This window comes from Peromyscus maniculatus, chromosome 7 (assembly GCF_049852395.1).
Source record: "Peromyscus maniculatus bairdii isolate BWxNUB_F1_BW_parent chromosome 7, HU_Pman_BW_mat_3.1, whole genome shotgun sequence".
NCBI classification, from domain to species: domain Eukaryota; kingdom Metazoa; phylum Chordata; class Mammalia; order Rodentia; family Cricetidae; genus Peromyscus; species Peromyscus maniculatus.
The window spans coordinates 97,351,226-97,378,683 of NC_134858.1; the positions used below are offsets into that span (position 1 = coordinate 97,351,226).

At 44.1% G+C, this 27,458-nt stretch overlaps 1 protein-coding gene across 2 annotated transcripts; it reads right to left on the reverse strand.

Annotated features, from left to right (window-relative positions):
• Positions 1 to 282: 282 nt before the first annotated feature.
• Cldn18 (claudin 18) lies at positions 283 to 27,247 on the reverse strand. Of its 2 annotated transcripts, XM_006975137.4 has the most exons (5): positions 18,793 to 19,152; positions 7,257 to 7,421; positions 6,542 to 6,659; positions 4,626 to 4,736; positions 283 to 2,521 (listed from the first exon to the last, which is right to left on the reverse strand). In XM_006975137.4, exons 1-5 carry the CDS (start codon positions 19,010 to 19,012, stop codon positions 2,350 to 2,352), a joined length of 786 nt encoding a protein of 261 aa, XP_006975199.1. In that variant the 5' UTR covers positions 19,013 to 19,152; the 3' UTR covers positions 283 to 2,349. The 2 variants fall into 2 exon arrangements, with proteins under 2 accessions (XP_006975199.1, XP_076433022.1); XM_076576907.1 differs by lacking the exons at positions 283 to 2,521; positions 18,793 to 19,152 and adding an exon at positions 27,005 to 27,247 and having other exon boundaries at positions 4,622 to 4,736.
• Positions 27,248 to 27,458: the final 211 nt, after the last annotated feature.

Sequence of the window (27,458 nt, forward strand, 5' to 3'; positions counted from 1 at the left end):
GACAAGCCAACAACATTAGACACTCTAGTTTGGTGTATCCACAGTCAAACGGGTTAAACTGGTTGTTCCAAGAACCTCGATTCATTATGGCTTCTGACTCAGAAACCATTACCCAGGCTGGGCCCAGACCTGACTGGCCTCCAGGCATCTAGGCTTCTGCTCTGGCAGACACAGATTCTGCAAGCAGAAGCAATTCTGGAAAGATGCACTCAGCTTTTGAAGTATTGAAACATCTTATATCCTCATCTCAATGCTTAGGAAAAAAGAACAGAATTATTCAAATGGAAGTTAACAGTGTTTTTAATATTTAAGTAACAAAACATGGAGATTAATACTCAATGTATACAATACGACAGAGCAATAACAAAAAGATGACAAAGCACAGTCTATAGGGAAGCTTTTAAACAACATCTTAAGCTGGGTAGTGGTGGTGCACTCCTTTAATCCTAGCACTCAGGAGGCAGAGGCAGGTGGATCTCTGAGTTTGAGGCCAGCCTGGTCTACAGAGTGAGTTCCAGGACAGTCAGGGCAACACAGGGAAACTCTGTCTCGAAAAACAAAACCAAAACAAAAAATCTCCCCAAAACAACAACAACAACAAAAAAACAAACCAATGATGTGTTAGACAGAGAACTACTAACTGAAAACACAGCTGGGCCTCACTGCCTTTAATCTGACCAGGGACTTTCTGATGGGTGGGTGGGTGGGTTGGGGGAAGCTCACTGTGTCCATAGTCTCAAAGGGACAACCTTCCATTCGGATCCCAAGAACCTTGCTAACTTCCATTCCCTCAGTTGCTTATTTTCACCTTCTTCTTTCCCTCCTCTCTTGAATCTTTGATCTGTTCATTTTTTTGTATCACCTCAGATAATGAGTTTCAGGAAGACTCTCTTCAATATAGCCTAAACCACTGGTGCCCCAGTGGGAAGGACTCTGTGTGCTACCCTGAGACACCCCTGAGTATTCACTCACCCCCTGGAGGCCACTTTTATATCCACTATTAATGAGAGGACTGCCCTTTCCTCCGTAACAACACTGTGGCTAGAGCACTATTGCTGCTCTGGGCTTGGGTGGGTTTTAGTGAGCATCCTCATCTCCGTTTCCTGGGAGCCTCTTCTGGCTGCACATTGGGATGGAGTTCATGTTTTCTCCTCCAAAGGGCAGTCCTACAAGCCCAGAGAAGGGTGTGGCCCACATGCTAAGGACTGGTGTAGCTCTCAGAACCACAGAACTGACCGCAGGGCCAAGGGAGTGCCACTGTTAATGACAGTGACAATAGCTACACCAGTGAAGATGCACAGGCTCACTATTCTCTCTGAAGAAAGAACCAGTTTCAAGCTGCTTTCTAGGATTGGGGATTTGATTTTTTTTTTTAAACAAGGGCTGCACCTATGAGTACTCATGTTGTGGAGACTTCAAAAGAAAACAATTAGGATCATAAGCGTTTCATGAAGTTTGGATTTATGCAGAACCTTATAGAGTACAATATAGACAACGTCAAGGAATGATTTCCATGCCCCCACCAGATTTTTCTGTATATAAGGGTGAGGTTAATTTACAGCGATATTATATACCATTTTGCTAATGTACTATTTATTATAACTGTACACAGGACTCGGGTTACCAAAAACTCCACTTCTTTCTCTTCCAAGGAAAAATTTGACTTCTGACAAAAGGAGGACCTCAGGTGGAAAGCTTTGGGATGGTCTTGTTGAAACTAGCAGAGGCCAAGAGAAGTAAACAGGCTGGTTTGCCTCTACTGAAAACCACTGAGTCACCATGTGAGTGTCTCAGATGGTATGTTGGGGAGACCTCAACTATCTCTCCTCTATTATTTCTTTTTCTTTAATCAGTGTTCATTATTATTATTATTATTATTAGTCAAGTTGGGGGTGGGTAAAGCAAAATTAGTAGGAAATAATGCCTTTTAATCTATTTTTTCCCTTTTAAAATTTTCCTCGAGGATCAAGCTGGGAAATAGATCATCATCAGGGTTATTAAATATGAGGAGGGAAAGTTTGTCCAAGTCATCAAAGTATTAGACAGAGAGTCAAGTTACATTCTGTCATCTTATTTAAAAGTCTATAGTAAAAAGCAGAGGATTGGGATAAGAGAGTGTTGTGCCTTCTAACTCATAAGTGATAACTCAGCTATTTTGTGATGGAATATTTAGAGACAGAGACACGTGGCCAAGACTGTCTAACCTCACCATGAATGAAATCAAGGCTTAACCAACTTCTAACTGTCAGTTAGAAGCAATAAGGGACCAAGGTAGAATGTCCTTGTTTTGGAGTGAGCTCTTCTTGGGGTAGGGTTTCTTCTGCACATGTTGGGGGGTTTCTTAGAGCATTACACATAGTCATACTTGGAAGGAGGAGATTGTTCATCATCCTCTGTGCGGGCGCCCCCATCGTATATCTTCTTGTTTCTGATGTTGGACCCAAAGCCAGTGCTGGCCTTGAAGCCTCCAGGCCTGTAGGCAACATTTTGGCCAGAGGCATGGTAAGACACAGCTTTGAAGCTGAAAGCAAAAGAAACAATCAGTGAACACCAGTGTCTTTGGTAGGGAGACCGGCTTCTCCAGTTACTTTTTCTTCCCTGTCTCAGTCTCAGCACTCAACAGTTCCGTGTTTGTAGAGATAATGTTAGTCTTAGTCAGACCAAGGCACTGAGTCACCATGTTCTTAGAGGCATAAGCGGTCTGTGGCAGAACAGAATCTCTTGCTTTTACACCAGGCCTTCAAAGAAGAACGGAGACTTGGAGAGGGGAGGGAGAAATTTAAAGGAAGAGAAGGGTGACTGAGAGAGGGTGATGGAATACATGTGGTGTGAAAGCAGAAGCAGGGGCTGTTGGAGGGAAAGGGTCAGCAAGAAGGGAGGGGACAGGGGGAGCCTGTGGGGGGGATGAGACAAATGAGGACAAAACTGGACACAAGGATGAAAATGCCATAATGAGACCTGTCATGTTTCATGCAAACTTAAATAATTGCTTGTCCTTCCTTCCTTCCTTCCTTCCTTCCTTCCTTCCTTCCTTCCTTCCTTCCTTCCTTCCTTCCTCCCTCCCTCCCTCCCTCCCTCCCTCCCTCCCTCCCTCCCTTCCTTCCTTCCTTCCTTCCTCCCTGTCTGCCTGCCTGTCTGTCTGTCTTTGTTTTAAGGCAGTATCTCATGTAGCTCAGGTTGGGCCTCTAACTTGCTGTGTAGCTGAGGATGACCTTGAACTCCAGATTCCCACTGTCTCCACCTCCTCAGTGCTGGTATTACCAGTGTCTACCTCCTTGGCTTTTGTTTGTTTTTGGTTCTAACCTAAAAAAATTAATAAGAAATTCTGTCTGTCTGTCTAACACATGTACATATTAGAGCTGCAATGAGATGGTTGCTACTGACTACTGAGTTCTTTGTTTTAATTAAAGTGAAGGTGACAGTGTTCAGTGGGACTTTGTTTTGACAAAGAATCACAGAATCTGTCAGCTGGGATGTACATATGTATAATTTCTAATTTTCTTTCTTTTTTTTTTACAGGCAAGGTATCAGAGGCTACTGTAGGGTAAATATGTGCCCCCCAAAATTCACAGGAAAATTTAATCTTCAGTGTGATGGTGTTAAGAGACCAGCCTTTGGGGTGGTGGTGGCACACATCCTTTAATCCCAGTACTCCGGAAGCAGAGGCAGGTGGATCTCTGAGTTTGAGACCATCCTGGTCTACAGAGTGAGTTTCAGGATAGCTAGGGCTACACAGAGAAACCCTGTCTTGAAAAACAGAAAACTAAAACAAAACAAAAAAGGGATAGGCCTTTGGAGACAGTCAAAGGGATCGCTTCCTTGCCCTCCTGTTCCTTCTTCCATGTAAGCAAACTTCCTCTCCTGCAGAGAATGCAGGAAGGTGCCATCTTGGCAGCAGAGACTGGACTCTCACCAGATACCAATCCCAATGCCTTCATCTTGGACTTCCCAGATCTAGAGCCATGATAAATACATTTTTATTGTTCATAAATTAACTATCATAGGGTGTTGTGCTCTAACAATCCTCATGTGCTGTCAGAGGTCAGGAGAGCAGAAATGACCTGCCATAGTTACAGGGCCGGTGAGTGGTAGAACCATCACATAATCTGGCTCTATGGATCCTGGGTCATATGCAAAAGTTAAGAGCAGCATTTCTCAATAACAGGGCTATTGGTCTTTGGAGCAGATCCTTTGTGGCGAGGGATGCTCCTGTGCATTGCTGGATGTCCACCCTGGGCATATACCCACTAGAAACCAGATTCATTATCCCCTACCATCTTCAAAGCAATCAAATATTTTTAGGTGTTGCCAAATATCTCTGCAGTTGGTAATTAATGCAAAAATCTCTTCCAGGGAAGGATTACAGAATTAGGAAGTACTGGAGCTAGAAGAAACTTAGAGGGATTACTATTCCGCCCCCCACCCCCCCCACGCCCCAATTTCAAAGAGTATCCATCTTGAATACTCCCGGTGGAATCTTGTTCTATTCCTTAGATTCCCCATAAATGAGGAAGTTCAATGAACCCATAGCCGATATCATTCTTCCATGTATGCGGATCAATTATTCTGGCTATAAAGTATACATCAAATGAAATTCTAGCCGCAGTGGGAGAGGGAGGACTCACTTGCTTTCATCCGGTGTCAGGCCACGGCAGGCGATGCACATCATCACTCCCCCAATTAGTGTGAGGCCTCCAGCGACCCACCCCACAAACAGAGCCGCACCGAAGGTGTACCTGAAGAGGGAGATGCTGTGAATACAGTTGACTAAACCCTCCAGGTTCTTCCCACTGCTTCCAGCCATGCCATCCCCCTTGTTCTCCCCTAGTCCCTCCCCCGTCTCCTGATCAATGAGTGAGCCTGCAAGGCTTGGCAAGAGAAGTTTAAGAGTGATGGAGTCGCCAGCCTCAAGTTATTTCTCAGAGAGTTTGGGTATCTTGAGTTTTCATAGTGGTTCTTATCTCGGGTGGCATTATATAGTGACTCTTCCCTAAGGGCCCAGGCATTAAAAACTTGATATCCAAGGTAGTCTTATTGGGAGTTGGTGAACTTTTAGGAGTTGTGACCTATGGGGGGGGGGCTTTAGATCATTGAGAATATGCTTTCAAAGGATGTGAGACTCCTGGTATTAAAACTGAGAAAGTCCCAGGCAATCAGGAATGACTTGATCAGCTACTTCCAGGTTGTTCTTATAACCAAGAGACTATGGGAGAGACCTGGAACAGAATAATGGCATCTTATGTGATCACGTTCCTCCTCAGTCTTGAAACAAAGGAGAAACGTGAATGGGCCCTGGATTTCCAGAGTCAGATCATGACAGTTGTACCATCTTGATACCCTGTCTGTACCGCTTGCTGGGTGGCTGGAGAAATACCAGGCTCTTCTGTGTAGAGAGGATTTACATCAAATTACATTAAAACAAGACTTTTCTCCTTAGAGGTTTTGCTGGTGTTCATTGCCGAGATACATCAATTTGGCACTTGGCCCAAACAAATATAGGTGTTGGTATTGCTTTTCCATTAAACTCCCCCCCCCCCGGATGAAGAGATGGTGCAGTGCTTAAGAGCACTGTCTGCTTTTCCAGAGGATCTGGGTTCAATTCCCAGCATCTACATGGCAGTTCAGAACAGTCTGCAACTCCATTCCCAGGGGATATGACACCCTCTTCTGACCTCCTCAGGCATATGTGATATATAGACATACAAGCAAGCAAACACTCATACACATAAAATAAAAAGAAATAAAGGAGAAGGAATAGAAGTGGATGGGGGGGTTGATGGAAGCAGGGGGGTGGTAATCTGGCAGGAGAGGAGGGAGGGGAAACTGCAGTTGGTATGTAAAATAAATGAAAAAAAGTTATTTAAGTAAAATAAAATAAATGTTTAAAAATCTTAAAAAAAAAAGAAATAAAACCTCAAAAAAAATTGTCCTGTTCCTTTCAGGCATCAAATTATAGCGAGGTTTCATCTCCATCTCCATCTCCTGGACCTCCATGAGAGTGTGGAGCTTGGGTGTGTCTCCTGCACTCTGGTCTCTGCCTGGGCCTCAGCAGGTGTTCAATACGTTTGCTGGATGAATGAATGAGTTAGAGAAAAAGGCAACAGTCCTGGGAGGAACCAGGCCTCTTCCCACCCATACTGGACTTCTCTCCTTTCTATTGGGGGTCCCCCCCCCCCCGCTCCTGTCGAGCTTCCATTATGGACTGTGGGTCTAAGTTGATGCTCATTTACATCTTGGGTTAACCACGCCTGTCGTATCGCCACCACAATGGGGCCCTGTGTAAGAATGCTAGATAAATACTGTGAACTGTCACTGTATTTCAGTGTAAATGCCGGATCAGCCTCAAGTCATATCAGCAAGGGTATTTCATGGAAATGAAGCTTATGAATTTACAGATCATTGTTGAGTTATGATACGGCATGGTTGCCTCTGATAAATGTTTGCTATTTCCGGCGCTGACAGTCACATTAGGCACATGGTTTAATCGTCCCCCTCTTACAATGTTCTCTGTGGATCACCAAGAAGCCAGCTAAGAGGTTACCTTGTCTGAACAGTCTGCACCATGCCACCCATGCCGCTGTACATGTTCGCTGTGGACATCCAGAAGTTGGTAACCAGCATGTTGGCAAACACGGACACACCGATAATTGCACAGATTCCTGTGGGAAAAGAACAAGGACCAGTTTAGGGGACCACAATGTTTCTGAGACAGTTTGTGCTGAAATGAGTTCAGGTGGAAAGACTGTAGGATATTCCATTCCTGTAACAGAATGATCAAGCAACCACTGACTGTTGAGTTCCAACTATGTGCTAGACAGTAGGCAAAGAGCTCATCTCGTATTTAATTCTGGAAGGATTCATATGTGTGTGCACAGAAAGAGATGTTTCCTCGCACCTCAGGATCCAAGGGTAAGCAAACCAAGCATTAGGGGTTGCTCTTTGGTTACTGGCAAGAGCTTTCCCCTTAAAGCCACTTTCTAGCATTTCACAAAGAAGATGCCTTTCAAAGGCCCTGTCGCATGCTTGCCTTAGGGTTGAACCTCTCCTATTGAAGTGTCAGTAGCAGCTAAGAGGGACCTTAGAATGGGTTATAGTTCTGTGGAGTGTAATTTGGCTTTCATGCACTCAGACCTTGAATCCAAGTGTGAAACACTCTGAGTTATGTTTAATAGTGGGGAGGAGCCACTTTTCTTCTATCAAAATAAATTGTTCTAACATTTGCAGGTGCATGCTTGAGAGTGGGAGTCTGGGTTTACCTGAGATGATGAACAGGATCCCTGAGGTCAGTGTCATCTTGGCCTTGGCAGGATCATCCATGCTACCAATTCGAATGCACTTCAGGGCGAAGATGGATACTAGAATACCGAAGACCCCCAGAACAATGCCCACGATCATGAGGGCTCGTACTGCTTGCAACATGGCTGGAGAAGAAGGGGGATGACATAAGCCAACAAACAACGACACTGATTAGGTTTTATGTTGGTAAAACACAACAACCCCAATCCACCAATGCTGAACCTTTGAGGACTAGCAAGAATGTAAACTGTGAACTCTGACATTGTGCAAAAACGCGGAATGAAAAAAGGCATCACTTGTACTCCTCTGAGTGATGAAAGATGTACACACAGATGTCCATAGAAAGAGAGTTATGGATGAGTAAGGTTCAGAGAACTCTGGGTATTTATTCTTACTTCAAAACTTGATATTCTGGGCCCAGAAAAGGAATGCATTTGTCTAAAGTGATTATCAAATTAGTTATCAAGCTGACAGTAAATTTAATTAACCCATGCATCATTCTGCTTGTCTTTGCATAGGAATTGAAAGCTTCATGCAGCACATACAAACTGTAGGGAAAGCTGAGCGGTAGTGGTGCATGCCTTTAATCCCAGCACTTGAGAGTCAAGGGAAGGCGGATCTCTGTGAGTTTGAGGCCAGCCTGGTCTACATAGCGAATTCCAAGGCTGCACAGAGAAACCCTATCTTGGGGGGTGGGGGGAAGGAAACAAACTGTAGGGCAACTCAGCACTAAGTCTGGCATGAAGAAATGAAGGTACTGAGACTATACCAATAATCCTCTATTTTTGTCCTTCTTCAAAAGCAACTACTAAGGTCATGGGTGAACTGTAGGTTTCTAATTGCATAATGATCAGTATGTTACTATTAAGTCTTTCAACATGACCATAGTTTATCAATAGTGACCTCTTTCTAGGAACCAATTGTTTCTGTAGGTCCTACTGGATCCTGCTATGGTCCTCACCTCCAGGTGTGTCCAACATAGTTTCTAGTTTATATTAAAAGATGGCAACTCATCTTAACAGTCACTTATGAAACTCCCATACTGGGGATGGGATGTCAGTAGTGAACACTATGAAATGCTGAGAGACATTCATCAAGCTTGCCTATTGCAAGCATAAAAAATTTTATAAGGAAGACATATGGCCTCTGGTGTCTCTCAGTGAGCAAGTCTCCTAGTGTGGGTCAGTCTGGTGGAGTTCAGCTGATGAGCTATGAACCATATGTACATATGAGTCATATGTTTGGTACATATAAAACACCACTGAGGGTTACATTACTATTTAGACCCAAGGCACCAAATCAGGCGCCAGGTAGAGATATAGATTCACAGGCCCTACACCATTCTAATGATGGGGGCAGTCACCTGAAAGAGATGTCATTCTTAGCCTCTGTGAGTCCAGTTAATAATGCTCAGGTGAAATTCAAATTTGGGGATAGAAAAGAAACAACAGAAATGCTTCCTGGTGACCTTCTTGCCACACCTCTTGGCTGGCTGAGATCTCCCAGACTCTAGCTTAACACTACAGACTTCCATATACTTTGTTCTGATTCTCAGCTCCTTCAGGACCTTGAGATTGATTCTTTGCTTTACTCCTGGGAGGAGTGTTCTATAAGCACTGTCACTACCCTTGGTCTAATTAGCAGGTGCATTCTCAATACAGGTTTATGTGAGCCGGCGATGGATCATTCTTGGAAAAACTAATAAATTTGGCATCTTGAGATTACAGTTGAGTTCTGTGCTATTGTATTGGTGACTCCAGTAAGACACAGATAACACATGAGCATTGGAGGGGCACTAAGACCTGTCTACTCCTAAAATATGATGGCTTTGCTGCTCTACCTGTATTCCAGAGCCATGCCCAGTGGCTTTGCTGGCCCTGCAGTGTGCTGGGAGCAAACACTTTTTTCATTTCCTTATTAAAAAATGCAAATGCATGCCATCTACTTGTGCATTCATTTCTGTCTTTGCGTATTGAGAGGCAGCACACACTGAACTATTGTAGCCATGAATTCATAATGCCTTTATATTCTTTTCCGTGGATTTGTTTATCTATCATGTTTTAGGGGTTTTCTTTTGTTGTTCATTTGTTTAGAGTTTTGTTATGTATCCAAAGATAGCCCTGAAATTACTATGTGTAGGCGAGGTTGGCCTTGAATTACCAACAATCTGTCTGCCTCAGCCTACCAAGTATGGGATTACAGGTGTTCACTATGAGGCCTGGCTTTCATCATGTGTTTAGAGCTCAAATCCTCTGCACCTCCTTCCGATATTGTAGAGGAATAAACTTTCAAGAGAAATGATCTGTCTTCAAGGCTTTGCATACTGAGATTACATATTTCCACAATCCTGAGCCTATATTTCTTCTTACCTTGGGAATACTCTAGCTGAGTAAATGCCAAAGGACTTTGTGACAGCAGCCCATGGCATAGGTCAAATTGTCTTTTACACACACACACAGAGAGAGAGAGAGAGAGAGAGAGGGAGAGAGAGAGAGAGAGAGAGAGAGAGAGAGAGAGAGAGAGAGAGAGTTAAATCATACGGTAATTTTTGTGGTTGTGGTAAATTTTGTGGTTGAGACTCAGAGGACTTTGATGAGATAGCCCACACCCTCCGGAAATAAATATCCTCAGGGCTGTTCTGGTTTTAGATGTTGCTATCAGGAAACTGGATGTTTGAGAACATGAAGGAACATGGACATCCCTCTGTCTTACTCCCATGGTCCTCTTAGAAGTTTTCAGTCTACCTGGGAACCTACTAATGATTTTAAAAACTGCTCTAACTTTGATCTTTCAAGTCCTAAGCTATTAAAAAATATAATTTATCCATTTTGAGAAACACTTGGCAAGGCGTCTGGTTTCAGATAAAAAAACCAAGTGAGCACCAATAAACTGACCAAACAACCACAGAGGATAATGAAGATCCCTTCCTCAGTCTATGGACATTACATTTCTTCTACCCTCAGCAGGGGTGAAGCCCCTGACTCCATTGAGTGGCTTTAATAATCTGTTCTTGAAAACATATCCCATGTATACTGTGTTGGGGGCTTCTCTGACATCATTGGATAAGAAGCAATGCGGGGAGCTGGCAGGCAGAAGGCAAAAAACAAAACAAAACAAAACAAAAACAGTGGGGAATGCTGCCTGTGTACCCTGGAACCCTTGGGGGTTGGAACCTGGACACTCTGTCACATCAGCTTCTGTGGCAGGTTCTCAGATGCTTCTTGCTCACTTGCTCTTTCTTGACCTGTAGACTTGTGATGAAGGCAAGATCTGCTCTGAATCAGGGTTCCAGCATGGCCCTGAGCCCCTTCTTATTTTTCAGAACCTTTTACATACTTCTACCCCCTCTTTTCTATGAAGTTAGAAAGGATGCAACATTGATTTGTAGCTTGGGGTCCAGGAACCTAGGCTTATGTGGGTGGACCAAGGTATTCTCTGATTGGAAACCCCTTGAGATTCTTTTGGGAAGAACTGTGATGGAGGCAGGTGCTAGGAAGTGGGTAGACAAGCTTTGTACCATCCGTAATGATCTTGGAGAGTCAGGAAGGTGATCTGAGCTTCCCTTTTCAACCTGAAGGCTCTACTATTTGGAATCTAGACTCTTCTCCATAGACAGGCAAACAGGAAAATTACCTGGAACCATAGGTTTCTTATTTGATATTTTGATCAAGCTACATAGGCTTTATTAAGTGATACCATATGAGTCAGCAGGCTCTGTGGTCTACCTCCCTGCACCAAAGGTGTGACTGCCGCATTCTTTCCAGTGAATAATTAGCCATATCAGCCAGAATGGAGGGCAAGACTCGGGGCTGATAAAAACAAACAGAAAGGTTGAAACTCAGTGTTCCCTCCCTGTTGCAAAATATCCCATTCAGTAAAGTAGCCATGGACTGATGGGTGAAGGGTACCAAGGTGTGGTCTCAACCCTGGTTGCCCCTGAGCATGCTTGGGAACCTTGAGAGAAATGATGATGCTATGCCTCATTCCGAACCTTTCACTTAGTTGTTTGGTAATGTAAGATTTTGAGGGTGAAGTGTGAAGACGGTCCTGAAGGGTGGCTCAGGGAGGAAAGAGCACCCCGAGTTGTCAGCACTGAGCTGGCAATAGAGTAGTGCTGGGAAGACAGTCGTTCACTGGGAACCAAAGGCCCGCTGGTGGGGGCTTGGAGGAGCAGGGCGAGAACCCGCAATTTCGGGTAGCTGGGGCTCAGACTGGAGGCAGGAAGGGCTGGGAGGGGAGTTCATGTAGGGAAGTCTGTGGCTGACCTCAGAGGGGACACTTCAGAACAAGGCAAACTCGGTTTCTCTAAAGAGCTCAAGGAACCAGTAGGGAGGGCCTCATGTCTCTGAATTCTGCCACACAATGCCAGCTGAGTGTCCCTGGGCAAGTGATCTGACCTCAGATAAAGTTCCCTCAACTCCAGAGTGAAATAAAGATCCACACCTTAATACCCTTCACCCCTCAGATTTGCAAAGAGATGGCATGAGGATCAGGCACCACTCAGTATCTAAATAAAATGAAGCCAGGCTTGATAAATACCAGTTTCCTCTGTTTCCCTAAGAGAATCATTTTCCTGGCAACTCCACATGGCTTTGGCTTGTACAAACTATACATGAACATGTGATAAAACTGCCTAGAGTGTGTGTTTGTGACGAGCAAAAGCAGACGGCTGAGAAGAGGGAGGCTGGACCTAGTGGCACTAGGGAGGGTTAAAAGCACAGACCAAGGGGGCCACACAGGACCGTGCCAGCGATGACAGAGGAGGACACGAGCTTAATCCCTAATCCCTATCACAATAGTATAAATAGTCTAGAGGGGTGGAGTCTCAAGAGGAGGGCTCAATCCTTAGGAATGGCAGCAGGTCTTATCAAAGGGGTCACAGAAGTCTGGCTGAACCTTTTGGCTCTTCCTTCCCTTTCACGATGTGAGAACACAGCAAAAGCTAACATCTCTCAAGAGAGGCACACCTGCCATCACCATGACCTTAGACTTTCCAGCTTCCATCGTGGTGAGAAATAAGCAGTAGGGCTGTTGTTCATCAACTTCCCAGTCTAAGGTACTTTTGTTGTAGTATTTTGTCAGCCTTTCAGGTGAGACTCAGCTATATAACTCTAGTGATATTAATGCCCCCCTCATCAAGAAACGATGCTTAACCTGACAAGGCCAGCCCCTGGCAGGCCACATTGTGGGAATTGGCCCTGCCATTGAGACCAGGACCATCACAGCTCCAAGCTGAGCAAGGATTCTGGTTCTTTTGGGGGGCATTTAAATTATTATTATTATTATTATTATTATTATTATTATAATAATAATATTATTATTATTATTATTATTATTATTATTATTATTATTATTCAGGGTTTCATTGTGTATCCCTCACTGTCCTGGAACTCACTCTGTAGATCAGGCTGGTCTTGAACTCAGAGATACGCCTGCTTCTGCCTCCCAAGTGCTGGGATTAAAGGCGTGTGCCACCATTGCTCAGTGTATTCTGGTTCTTAAGCCTCAGCTTTGTTCCTGGAAAAACCAGGGCAAGTAGACTCATTTTGATCCAAGTTACAGGTCCTCATGAGCTTTGTAGACATGGGCTCACCTCCCTGTGTTATCTCCTTCCCATGTATGATGATGTATAAACACTGGAATGTTTGTCCTTATAGTTCAAAGGCATGCTGTGCTTCCCTCCCTCTCCACCCCCCTCCCACGTCCACCCCCCCTACCCCCTTTTGAAGGGAGGGAAAACAGCTTGTTTCAAAACCATGAGGCACTGCCGGACTCCCGCTCAACTTTATGACTAATGGAATCACTCATCTCTTAGGACCAGGTTTTCCCCTCAGCAACTGGGAATAGGCCAGCTGGTTTTATATGACCGTGTGCATTAGACTTCATGAGAAACCATTCAGCCAAGGGCAAAAAGAAATGAGCAGGACAACTTTAGAAAAGGTTCTTCAGAATAGCCATATTGTTTCCCCTTGTAGATTTTTGGGTTCAGTGTAGATTGGTTGAAAACCCTCCTTCTGTGTCTATAAATGCGGTTGATGGGAAAGTTCCCAGTTCTCCAGTGGTGGTTGATTTTACACTATGATGCAGAAAGGGGAACGGATACTTCTCATATGGAAACCCCCGAGATTCTTAATGTCTGATGTGGGGTTGAGAAATACTGAAGGACTCAGGACACAGATGTGACAGAGATGGGGAAAAGAAGTTATCTTTACTTCAGATATTGTGGGTGGCGTAGCCACAATGATGATTTAGAAATGCCAACAGCCAGATCTTGTGACTAGGCTGCCTATTTCTTCACATGCATGCCACACAGTGTGGTGTTTTAGAGGTGGCGAAAATTAAGCCAGGGGATGTGAGGAGCCAAGATATCCTGGACACACCTGCCTCTAATCCTAGGGCTTACCGCTGCCCCAAACATGGTCCAAATGTTTGCAAATACATTAAGCAAATAGTATCTGAGTGCAAAGTCTTCCTGGTGGCAGCGGCAGCAGCATGAGGTTGGTAGAAGTTTGCTTTCCCTCTGCCCTGCTTGCTGACTGGTCTTTTCTTCGATGTTCCACTGTCTCTAGGAAGTACTGGAAGCAGTACTCAGACCACCCTCTGGGTAAAAGGGATACTCTGTTGTGCACAGTTAATTTTGCTATAAAGGGATGTGGATGATGTATCCTTTATGCTTCTTGTACTCAAATCCAGACCCCTCTCTCTTGAGGTTTCAAAAACCCATTCCCAGCTGGAAGTTGAAATAGGCCAGGCAGGAGGAAAGAACAGTTTAGAAAAACCTTTCAGACTTGTGGCCATCTTCTCTCCATGTGATTTCCTTCCTCTCGGAGTCTCAATTTCTACCTTGTAAGAATACATCTGTACATATTTCCCTGTAGGAGAGCCTAGGTGCAGCCTGACATATGGCCACTCGCTCCACTTCCGTGCACTGCATGCTGCTTGGACTGGAAATCAGCTGTTAGGTGCACAGAGCTGGTGGCCTGCACCGCTGTCACCGGCACCTCCTCTCCCTCTGTCCTCTCTGTAGGAGACTCCACACAGCTTGAGCTGAATCAAATCGTTCTATGACATTAAGTACCGAATAGGCATGAAAAAGTTTTTTTGGAGATTAAGTGAAGATTTTGCAAGGAAAGAGCTTGCACTTAGGTGGTGATTGTTGTGGTTACTAACCAAAAGTATGACTGGTGTCTGCTGTGATTCTCTATTAACACTTCCAGGCATTGCCCCCCCCTCCTGTTCTAGGTCAAAATTCAGCCACCCACACCATCTCTCTACTGCTTTCATATTGTCTCTATTTCATCCACCACCGAGGAGTCTTCTCTCCTCTTGCCTGGGTTTTTGTCCACACAGCTGTTTCAGATGACAGGCCTCCTCTGTGCTTTGCATTCTGGTTGGTAAATGTTGCTCCCTCAGAGCCTTCACAAGTGTCCTCAGACCCCTTCTACTTCCCGTTTGGAAGCCCCGTCTGCTTATGTTGTTGCCTTTAGCTGACCTTCCCACCCAGTCCTTCAGCCAGTCAAATCTAAGTCACACGAGTCTGGGTTGCAGTTTACAGCCACTCCTGCTGACGAGACCAGGGGCTCCTTACTCCACACTATATTCCACGGCACCTCCCAAGCCATGTTTCTCTTGGTTTTCAGGAGAACCCTGTTCCTATAACCCAGAGTGTTGGGGGATCTGTGTGGCTACTGGGAATCCCCCTGCCCCAACACTCATTCCTATGATGGCTCAGCCCAGCCTAACAGAGGAGAGACCGTATAGAATAGCAGCCCCATTCCATTCCCCTACACTGTTGTGTGTGTGGGCAATGCAGGGTAGCGTGGGAGATGCAGACAGGCAGCTCAGGGTCCTCTGGCCACAAACTTACCAACAGAGAGATCAACTGGACCCAGCATCACTAAGCACATAACTATGGGACCTTACATTCATCTTTGCAGTCTTTGGGGTGTGGTTTCTGCCAGCGTACTGTACCCTAAAACGCTTTCAGCATAGCCCAGGACCTCCTCTCCCTTTGAGGGTTGGGAACATCTCAGCACTTGTTTGTGGTGGTAACTGGGCTGCCTGTCTAAAAGCTACCTGTCTGGCCTGACATACAATAAAGGAATTGCCACATTTTCCTTCCCTCCATCTAAGTTTTTGGGGAAGAAGCTTGTGCCTTTGCTCCATGGCCGTGTTTACACTCATCTGATTTTAAGTCCTAAGGAATTTTTTCTTCACAGAAACTCCTCCAACCTTCCCTCCTTCCGGATTCCTGACCACTCCTATCAAATGTCTGCCCTCTGAAACCATACCCTTGTCTCAGACAGCATACTACACACAGAGGAATTTAGCAATATTTGCTGAAAAAAAATGAGTATGAATCAACGGCATGCCTTCTCCTGAACTCCTTTTGGTTTTGACCATTGTGCAGTTGAGGGATTACCTGCTTCGTAGAACTGAAATCAGCGTGGTGGTAAGGCTCGGGATGTATGTAGCTCAGTGCAGAGCAGTTGCCTAGCCAGCACGAAACCTGGCCCTACGCTCCAATAAAGCAAGAACCACAAGCAACTAACAAACAAAACAATGGCAAAGAAAACAAAGGGGGTGAGTGGGAGGTCAGTATGGGGGCCAGCTGGCAGCCTTGACAGTTCCTGTTCAAAGGACCTTTGCACCCCAGCTGATCAGTGCTTAACAAATAGCCATAAGCCCCCACATTTCTCACCATCCAGGGCGTTATGTCTAGTTCTAGCCAATGCTTTCTGAGCAGAGGTGACGTGTCCCTTTCAGGCTGACATGTTTAAAAGCCCATGTGCTCCCTTTAGGACTTTCTCTTGCCTCAATTTCTATGAATAGCTCATCGATGATCTTTTTTCCTATGGACTTCATGTGCGCAGGTAGTACTTTGTGTGAAGCCACTGAATTGTGTAGTGTGGTTGCTGCAGCAGCTAGCATTAACTACTCTGACTAACAGCTTCTGACACTCTACCAGGTAATACAGTAAGTATGCAGAAATTTATCAATAACAAGACTGGGTGATCATGTGACTATTTTAGAAGGAGGAGGACCAGGTAGGTTATTTCTACACATAGAAACATGACAGTAAAAACATAGTGCAAAGGCAAAATCAGTCTTCTGTCTTTTGGGAGAGGAAACTTCTTATCTGTAATTTTTGTGTGTGTGCAAATGGCTTGCATAAACATCAAAATAAATGTTTATTATTCGGTTCAATGTATTTTATTAACCATGTTCTAAATAGCCTCCCTACCAGGCTCCATGGTTAGGACTGGGAGGAGACTCTCACTCTGTGTTAGCACAGAACTGAGTGAGACAAATGTATAAATAATGATGTTAATAACCTAGAGTTCAGACAGCCCCCTCTCCCCGGAATAATCATTCTCTTCCTGCTTTGCTAACACCCACGTAAAAGTACCATCAAATCCACTGCCTCTTCACTGACATTTTGACTCACTTATCCCCTGAACTGGAATTTACAGGTGCTCACAAGGCCAGTTTTGCTTTGTTTACTGAGATATGCTGGGAATACTTCTCAGCTCCATGAACAGTGTCAAAAGGGACTGGAGAGTTCAATGCTATGAACATGTGCTTAGGCTGCTCTGGTTTGTGGGATCTCATTACATTTGAAGACGTGGGAAAGCTTCAGAAAAGATGTGTGGAAATGGCAGTTGCGGGTGGTGAAAGGGAACATTCTGGTCAGCGGGGCCAGAAAACACTAGGAAGAGAGGGAGAAGAATGGAATGGGGCCTTGGCCTTAGGAAGAGAGAGCGGGGAAGGAAGGAGGGGGTGTGGAAAAGCTGCTGTGTTGGACTGTCACATCTGCTCACTAATCAAGCAGGGAATAGAGAATCACGGGGATTTCCTGGGTTTTGCCATGGGTCGGAGACTGAGGAGTGGGAACTGGTGGATGGAAGGATCACTCCAACCCTGTGCTGTGCTCAAAGGAGCAGGTTGCCAAGACAAAGGTGATGAGTTTGTCTAGAAGTGGTGGGAAAATGTCCTCTTTCAATTTGGTTGCCAGTGATTAGGAAGGAGGCAAAACTTAACAGTGGTTAGAAATGAAAAAAAAAAATCCCCCCCCCCCAGGGAAGGAGGTCAGGAGCCCAGGCTAGCAGGCAAGGTGAGGAAGTGAGGCAAGGGGTGAGTCGATGGGGAAGGATCCAAGACAGGAGGGAAAAGGGCCTCTAGAGACTGGGTGGAAGTTAAGTTTTGTGGAACTACAGGAGACAGAGGAGAGATTCTCAGGGGGGTCAAAGGAAAGGATCCCACCGTGGGACAGGGGTGAAGGTTCTATCATGGGGCTGAGCCATACGAGAGTGGATGGAGATGTTTGGAAGATTCAAAGCGGAAATTGTGAGAGAATACGCGATCAGCAGTGTTTGGTGGGTGCTAGAAAGAGGGTGGTGAGCATGGGACAGCCACCTTGGGGAAATGTGAATGTGATCTCAGTCTTTTTATCTCCATCTAATAATTAACATGGGCGTGGCTAGCCATGCAGCAGTCCACGTTTTGCACGGCCTCCCCATGACCTGTCTTTTCTACATAGCATAGTCTCTCAGTCTGTTTTTCTCCCCTCTGGCTGTTTCTTCCTCCTTTCCTCCCTACTCAGGTCTCTCGAGTCGGTGACCGTGATAGCTCTGCAATGAGTGACTCCCCAAACAGAACGCACCCTGACACCCAGCCTCTACTCCTTTCCCAAAATGAAGATGAACTCATTAAATTGCTTTTTTACAATTCCATCCCAAGGGCTCCACAACCTCTTTACAACTTGTCAGTTTGTTTTATCTCTCTCTCTCTCTTTATGAGGGGCTCGTTTCAGAGAATCAAAGTCCCCTCCACGCCCTTGCTCGCTGTTTTTGTTAAGTACAGATTGAGTTCCTATACTATCAAGAATGCAAAGTCCCTACTATGCTTGAAATAATTATCTGTATTAGAAGCAAAATTCAACTTCATCTCTTAAGGTGAAATGGTGTCATATATTTGTAGTCTACATTGTTATAGTATTTATCTTCTGACAACTCTGATTTTTAGGGTAAGTATACCAGATATTTTAATCACAAATGCAGAAAGAGAAAATCCATAATTTAATGATAATGATGTTTTTGCACCTCACAGAGACCCCAATTTTAAAAAACACTTTAATCGAATTGAAAAGACAATTGAAGTCACTCTGGATAAATTTCTCTGTCTTTAACGAAATACCACCCCCTTTCCCTACTTTCATGTATATGCAGGCAGAAGCGAGTCTCCTGCTTATGGAAGCAAGCCATTTATGGTCTCCTTAAGTAATAAGGTTCAAATTAGCCATCACCAGCTGGTGTATGAATTCTCTCAGACCTGTGGCTGATGCCCCCTTTGATGCCCCCTTCTCTTATTCACACCTTTTCTTGGGAGCCAGGGCTGCCAGGGTCACACCCAAGGCAGGGTTATGGTTCAGTCCTCGGAGTCCCTTACGGATGCACAGCCCCTCAGCCTCTCCTGCCCCTCTGTGGCCTCGCCTACCTGGAAGGCCCAGGATGGTGAAGTATGGCCGGCACTCGGTGAACCCCGAGCTCTGCTGCACGCAGCTCCTCCAGAGCCCTTCATACTGGAACACGGAGGTGACCGGGTTGTCGTACAGGTCCTGGGTGCTCCACATATCCATCCCGGTGGCAGCTATGCAGCCGGCCAGACCCAGGAGGGACAGGAGGAGCCCCACCACCTGGCACGTGGTGGTGGCCATGGCTTCAGCTGCTGGTCCCAGGCCTCCAGGAGCAAGCCACCACCCTCCTGCTGGGAAGGCGTGCGGCCTGGCTGGCCGAGGGGAGGTCTCCTAATCAGAAGGTCCCCTCAGCGCAGTGTTTGCTCACACTGTTTTCCTTAGATAGTTCAGTTTCACTCCTGCTTCAAGGGCATAGCTTTTCATTTGTTGGGGAAGCGGCCCCAAGAGGCACTTGTCTGGTCAAGCTTCACAGCCAGGGTGGTTGGAACGCCAAGCAGGCTGAGTGGACAGAAGTACTCTCCCCTCGTCCAGGCCCTACCAGCTCTGTCTCTGCCCAGAATGCACCGTCTAAGGGAGAAGGGAGTTTGTCCCATCCTGGAGAGCGTGAGGAGAGACCGCGAAGGCTGACCTTAATTGTAATAAAACATCCCTAAGATGCACCCATTTGGCTCTGTCGTAAGTCAGATTGTCATACATCAACTACACACTCCCACGTCACCTTTCTGTTCTGATCTCAGATGGAGAGGGCAGCTGATATTATTTCATTTGTAAAGAGGAGAGATGTAGTCTAGTCCTCCCTCTCTATCAGCAGAAAGCCAGGTTCTAGAGACGCTACCTAGATTCCGGGGTACTGGGACACCCAAGGAGCTAGGTTCCAATGGATTCTTGCTGTCCTTCATAAAACAGGAGCTATACAAATACTACACACAGAGAGAGGTTGCTATGAAGGCTGAAAGCTGGCCCGAGTCTCTGCCTGGCCACCGAGAGGCTGAGGAGCTGGTCCCTACCCTGTCCCCAGCTCTGTGCCTTTGGTGATTTGGCCTTTGTAGGTCAGTATTTTTTTTTTATTATTTGTAGCATGATAGGGAACTATGAAGAACATTCCAGAGCACTTTTTGATCTCACTAGCTTCCACGTGTTGTAGAAAAGTGTTCTCTACAGTTGGTGAATTTCTTGGAAACTGTACGCTCAAGTAGAGAAACGCCTGACTGAAGAGGTCAGAGCAGGATTTGTGCTCTACAGCTACATTCTGTTGGAGAATTTCTCAGCCTGTTGCCTCAAGCTGGTCCTGAATGCCTGGCCTCTGAATTCAGAGACATTTTAATTAGAACTTCCCTTTAGCTCAGTGGTAGAGCACTTGCCTAGCTAGCATAAGGCCCTGGGTTCGGTTCTCAGCTCGGGGGGGGGGGGGGGCGGGGGGGGGGAGGAAGAACTTCTCAAGGTCCTGAAACACACGCATGAACGCATGCACAAACAAACCAATCACATTCTCTAGCCAGTCTCTAGCCATGACAAATTCTCCAGGAAGCCAGCCCATATTTCAATGATATATTGGATGCACTCAGCCCCAACTCCCGAGGCTTTATCCCCATACACACAAAAATGTGGATGGTCTTCCCCTTGTGTGAATGGAGGCAACCCTGCTCTTGATTGCACCCCACTTTCTGGGGTCAATATTTGTAGAGAATGAAGCATGAACCAGAAAAACCAGAACGAGGGACTAAGCCAGATTTATATGACAAATGAGATGTGCATCATGATGGCTGAGTGTCCCTGAGCTGAACTACTGGGCCAAGTCTACTACAAATGATACTGGTTTCTGCTGGTGGACTGGGATTGATCAATCAGATTGAATAATGCTGGTGGAATGACTCCAGAATTCTTCTGGCATTGCTTCTGGGGGACATTGTCAGCCTTGGTTCCACCAGGGGACATATTTGTCATTCCCACAAAGCTCCATGGGTTTGGTTTTCAGCTATCTGGTTTATCATTCACTCCTCCTAAATACCGGTTGTCACGCCACCAAAATATTAAGTCGAAAACAGAAAAAAAATAGATTATTTATTTTCATTTGTGGTAGTTTCTCAAGGATGTTTTACAGTAAATTTAAAAGTCAGGGGGAAAAACTTATTAGGTAAGATGCTTTCTATCTAGGTTAAGATATGGCAATGAAATTTTTTTTTGGAAAAAAATTTCAGTGTCAAACTAAAGCTAACCCTATGTACACAGAATTCTGAATGTAAAGAGAAATTATATATCTACACACTTTAGAGGATATGTTTATAACACTTAGCAGGTGGATTTTTCATTTTCTGGGGTGGTTTCTATGCTCTCAACAAGTGACCACTGCTTTAGCTGACTCCCTCAGAACAAATGGTGGTCCGTGGAGGAAGATCTGGTCCCTTGTTTGTGGCAACAAGTGTTGTTAAAATGGACCATGTATCCCTGTATTAACCCATGACCCAATTCTGTTTACAGTAATAGCTTTGGTACAACTCTGTTTCATAACCTCTAGAGTGGAGCAAGATGTTTGGCTGACATCCTTGGGGAAATCACCCCGTGTTCAGCTCAAACACAGCTCCATGCAACTTCAGCCTGTGCTTTTCCAGGAGCTGATGCCATTTGCCAACACTAGAGAAATTATCCTATCAGTTTTCTTAACCTTTTCAGCTACAACAACAACTGGGTAATTTGGCAAGAATGGTGATCCAAAGAACAATGAAAATATTGTAGGTAGGTATTAGTTGAACTAGCTAAAAGAATATTTGACACATTTATTATTTCAAAAAGTTACCACATTGAATATTCCTAATGATTCTAAAAGTGTTTGGTCTTCAGAGTAGAAGATTTGGAAGCATTTTAACAAATTACTCATATTTTTAAACTCTAGACAAACTGTTTCCACTCATACAGATAAACTCTAGACATACTTTTTTCTTATCAGTTCTCTGTATGGCTAACTTTACATGGTCTAAATTATATGTTTGATAATTTGCTCCTCCCACTTATTTGTTTTTTAATCATTAAAACTCTTTCAAGAATAACTTATATAAATTGCTAGTCCTTTATATAGAAGTACTATTATTCACATAAAAATTTCTTTTCTCATATACTTAGATTTATCTTCCTCTAATTTTCTTTCATATTAAAGCAATGTAATTAATGATAAACATTTAATGAGTAATTTTTTTTGCCAGTGTTTCTGGTCACTCTTTCCAGATAGATTCATAGGAGAACTTAATTGTCAAAGAATGTGAAGTATTGAAATAATATCTCCTTTATGCGGAATAACATTTTCTATAAAGTTTATTCCCAGCATCAGTATTTAAAAAGATTGTTCTAGGGGCTGGAGAGATGGTTCTATGGTTAAGAGCACCAGCTACTCTTCCAGAGGGCCAGGGTTCAATTCCCAGAGCCCACACTGTGGTTCCCAATTGTCTGTAACTCCAGTTTCAGGGGACTTGATACCCTGTTCTGGCCTCAGAGGCCACTGCAAGCACACAGTGCATGGACACACATGCAGGCAAAACATCCATACATATAAAATAAAAATAAGATGGAAAATATAGTTCTATATCCTTACCTACATTTGTTTTAATTTATTACCCACTGAGTTTGAGCACTTAAAAGTTTTTTTAATTTTATTTATTAATGTGGTGTGTGTGTGTGTGTGTGTGTGTGTGTGTGTGTGTATGTGTGTGTGTGTGTACACACGGTGTACTTCTGGTGGTCAGAGGACAACTTACAGAAGTCACTGTCAGCTCTCTCCTTCCAACTTGAAACCTAAGGGTTGAACTCGGGTCAGCAATACTTACACAACATGTACTTTTACTCCTGAGGCACTCTACTGGCCCCAAGACCCTGAAGGTTTGAGTTTTGTTTTTCCTTAAAAAACAAACAAACAAACAAACAAACAAACCCAAAAAACCAAAAACTTATGGGTTGGGTGTGATGAAGCACACTTTAAGTGGGGGTGAGGGTAGAGGCAGGTGCGCCGTGAGCTCAAGACCAGTATGGTTTACAAAGAAAGCACGTTCTAAGCCAGTCAGAGCCACACAGTGAGACCCTGTCTCAAAAAAGTCATAACAACAACAAAATAGTGATGAAGATTATTTTCTTTCTTGCGTTAGCAGCCTGCACTGTTTATCAGTCCATTCACTAGCACTTTAATATCTTTTACCATCAATTTGTGTGAACTATTTGTTAATTATAGTAACACATAGCAGTAAGTACAACAATCATGCTTTTGATTGGTTACTGGGTTTTTAGATTCATTTACAGTTTTGGCAAAAAATACAATGTATTCCCTTTTATGGGTTTTCTAGTATCTGGCACATAAAATGTGCTCAATAAGTATTTGTTGAATAATGTAGTCAAATGCATTTATTTATTTTCCTTTTATGCTTTCCAACATTGTTTTCATCCTTAGAAAATATTTTCCATGTAGGGGGAAACATTACAAATTATTTTGTAATTAAAAATATTTACAAAGTAGTTAATGTGTTTTTCTTCCCATGAAACCCACTCAATAATTTCTGCAGTATTTTTGAATAGCCTTCCTTTCCTCCAAGTAAAACCTCCTGTACCTCACATGAAACTCACTTTTCTGTTGTTCTAATTTTAGTTTTTTTTTTTTCATTAATCTGTTCATCTTTGTGGCAGAACACAACTTTAATTATCCAAGTGTTAGAATTGGGTTGACTATCTGGTAGAGTAAGACCACTACTTCATTGTTCTTAAACAAGAAGTTAAACATTTCTCACTTGCATCTTCTTATTGATAAGCACTCTGTCAAATACTCCTGAGCCTTTGGTTAGAACTCCTGTACTGAAGAGGGGCCCAGGCTCTGTGGAAAGCCAGCTTGGTGGAACCCTGGCTGCCATTTATATCGCATAGCCGCTTAGCAAATTCTTTAACCTCTTTGTGTCTCAGTTCCCTCAGTCTGCGGAAGTGGAGGAAACAACAGTTTTCACCTCAGAGGATTATTGAAAGCATTAAACTACAAGCCATTGAATTCTATAAATATATAATAATGTAAAATATATACTAATATATATTGATTTCTTAAAATATTGCCCAGCACACAGCAAGGACTGAAACATCCATTATTGTTATATACTGTTAGTTGGAGGCAAAAAAAAAAAATCTGAAGACCTTAGGAAATGTCTCTGGGCTTGACCTTTTTTCCTTTTTCCTTTGGATTCTTGTCAACTGTCATGGGTGTTACTCACTAGGCATTGTTGCTGGTCACTGCACTGTGTGGCCCCTCCTTCCCTAACCCCGGTCACACAGAGCCTGGCTCTTTCCATTCTCTCACACCATGCTGTCTTTACTCAGATAGGACTTTCTCTGTTTGGAAAACCCTTTGCCTCTCTGTCTTCTTTTGTTTCTCTCCTCTAGAGATGAATCGTCTTTAATATATCCCTATGAAATAGCTCACTACAAGTATGATTACACAAATTTAACACATATGACCCAAACTTTTAAGAATGATGACATACAAAGGATAAAAAGGACTATTACAGTAGTTGTATGTTAAGCATTTTGGATTGTCATTTTTCATTAGTTAAATTTATTTGTTTGATATTTTCATATATATCAGGCAAGCAGATCTCTACAACTTTGAGGCTAGTCTAGTCTACATTGGGGTTCCAGACCAGCCAAGGCTATGTAGTGAGATCCTGTTTCAAAAAAATCAAAAATCAAAAAAAAATTAATCGCTTCTGTTTGCTCTCACTGTCTCCATCCCTGTCGCCACTTCCTACAAATCCCCTTGTCACAGACATCTTTGTTCTGTTTTGTGTCCTTTAACTAGAGTATCTCATCCATGTAGCTTTCCTCTATGGTGTCTGCTTGATGGTTTGTACATGTCACTGTGGTTCCTTACCAGAGATAACCCCTCACCCCCAACGATATTTGGAAATGTCAGGAGATATTTTTGGTAGTGACAAATAGACTTAGGAGACAATGCTATTTCCACCTAATGAGTAAAGTATACTAAAACTCATAGGATGACCCTCAAGAGAAATATACACCCATAGGTATTGATATGATAATGGTCTATTTTCTGACTATCTCTAGATTTTCAAGCACCTTGATAATTGTTACCCTCACCCAGAAAGCCCAGCAAATGTTCATCGAATAAATAAATATTTCTTTTAATGCCACAATTTCTACATCATTGTTTAGTCCCCTATGATTTACATTTGGGAGAGGGAATCAAAGGGCTTTGTTTTTTCTTCCCCCAAGAAGGAACCTTGTCATTTTGGAACAGGTTGACCTCTGGCTGTGAGCCTAGTTGAATGCCTCTTGTTCTAGGAAGGAAACTGGCAGTCCTATGCCCAGAATGCTTCTGGAGAAGAAGTTCTCAACCCGTGGGTTGCAACCCTTTGGGATGAATGACCCTTTCACTGGGGTCATTAGGTGTAAGACCATCAGAAGTCACAGATAATTACATTACAATTCATAACAGTAGCAAAATTACAGTTATGACGTAGCAATGAAAATAATTTTATATTTGGGGTCACCACAACATGGAGAACCATATTAAAAGTTCTCAGCATCAGGAACATTGAGAACCACTGCTCTGGAGGGTTGTGTTGAGTATGACTGTTTCTTGCTGAGCCTGAGAATCTATCTTTGCATTCCCAGTAGAAATTTTAAAACATCGTTGCTTTCATTTCAAGGACAAGGAAAAAGAAACTCAGTCATGTCCTAGGTTCTCTGGCTAGCTACACACAGTTGGTGTTTCTGCTGCTCCCAGTATTTCTACCCGGGTCAGCCAGCTGATATCCTCAATTGCTAATGAGCAAAATGGCTCGAGGGACTTCTCCTCACCCAGTGGTACCGGGGCTCCAAGCTTGAAGGCTCATGTCTAGCAGTCCGTCTATTGGTGCTGCTTGCTTGCATTTCACATCCCACTTTTGCACATACTCGATTGCAGCACTTACAAACAGAAATACAGAGTAAAGAACTTTATCCATTTAATCCCAGAAATAACTGTGTTGATGTAGCCATTGGAGCTAGATTTCAGGAATGCCATGGCAGCCTTTCCTCAGATGAGCAAGCCCATTACAAGGAAGCACTAGGTCTCAGACATCTTATGGCCACAGACTTTTTGTAAAACAACCCACTCAAATAGGGTCAAAGCATCAACAGTTGGGATCACTCCACATACAGATAGGGAATCTATGAAGGGACAAATCTCCATATAACTGCCATCTTCTCTTGCTTCCTTTCTGGGTGTCTAAATCTTGACCTTGTGGTCAAATGGCAAGTCCCACCTGGGGAAAACTCCATGCTATCTCTGATCCTTCCTATAATACTCATCTTAGATCAATTCTCCTAGTAAGACATAGTAACTATATCTATGGAAGGAACAAATAAGCAATATTAAAATGTCATGTTCACTCTTTTTCTTACTCAATTGAATGAGCAAAAGACACTTTCAACATTCTCTTCTGACTTGAAGTTCTCTTCAAGTTGAAATGACCAATCCACTAAATGAAAACAAACAAACAAACACCTCCTCCCAATCTTGTGTGGTTAACCTGCAAACAGGGGGAAGGGCCTTGGCTGTCCACAACACCTTTCCCTCACAGCAGAACTCATTTGCCAGGTATACATTCTTGTGTTGAGAGGTTCTAGAGTCTTGCTCTTTGAGGGCAATACTTTCTGGAGGTCAGGCACCTGGAGGTCAGAGCCTTTCCCACCGCCAAGCACAGGCCCCTCCCATGCAATGCTGAGAACCCTGTGTCTTTCCTTCAGGTCTTTTCCATGGCTCCGTTTCCATTCTTGCTGCTAGCTTCAGAATTCCTGAAAGCTGGAGTGGGCACAGGAGGCCTGGATTCAGAGTCTGTCCAGGAGCTATGTGGTCTCTGTCCCAGCAAGGGGGCTCTTGGCTCTATAAGGAGAAAGTGGCAAGTGTCTGGGTCTCCTGTGTCTTGTTCTTGAGGGTAATGGAGACTCTGCCCTTGCTCAGGTAAAAACAATTAGAAAAATGTGTCCTTGGAGGAACTGGACACCAATGACTAAAGGAACAGACATGCCAACAGCTCCAGAAAGTTCCTCTCCCTATATTTCCATTCCAACCACAGTGGTAGGGGCTATTGCTCTTGTCAAGATTGAATATTAGTTTCTCTGGCTTCTTGGACCCTCTCTTGGGGTCTCAGGTACAGGCTGATCCCTCTTCTCTACCCCATCCACCTTACGAGCCAGGCACCCGGTCCTTACCTGGCAACCCCAGCAGGGTGAAGTAGCCTCGGCACTCCGTGAAGCCGGAGCTCTCTCGGACACAGGAGCGCCATAGCCCTTGGAAGTTGAATACAGCTGTCACTGGGTTGTTGTATAAGTCCTGGGTGCTCCACTGGTCCATACAAGTGGCTGCAATGATGCCTGCCAACCCGATCAGCGACACCACAAAACCCAAGCCCTGGCAGGCAGTAACAGACATGATGGAGATGAGTGCCCACACAAACTCGGAGGACAAAAAAGACAGACAGGTTCTGAGGGCACCGAGTGTAGGGATGGCGTTTTCTCAGAGGCTGGTGCACACGTCACAAATGGACCGTGTAATGGAGGGGGGACTCACCAGTGCCACCTGGGCTGGCCTTGCTTCTTTATCTACCTAAGCGAGATAATTTCCACAACATGGTACCAAGAGCCATTTGTTTTCCACCATATGTAC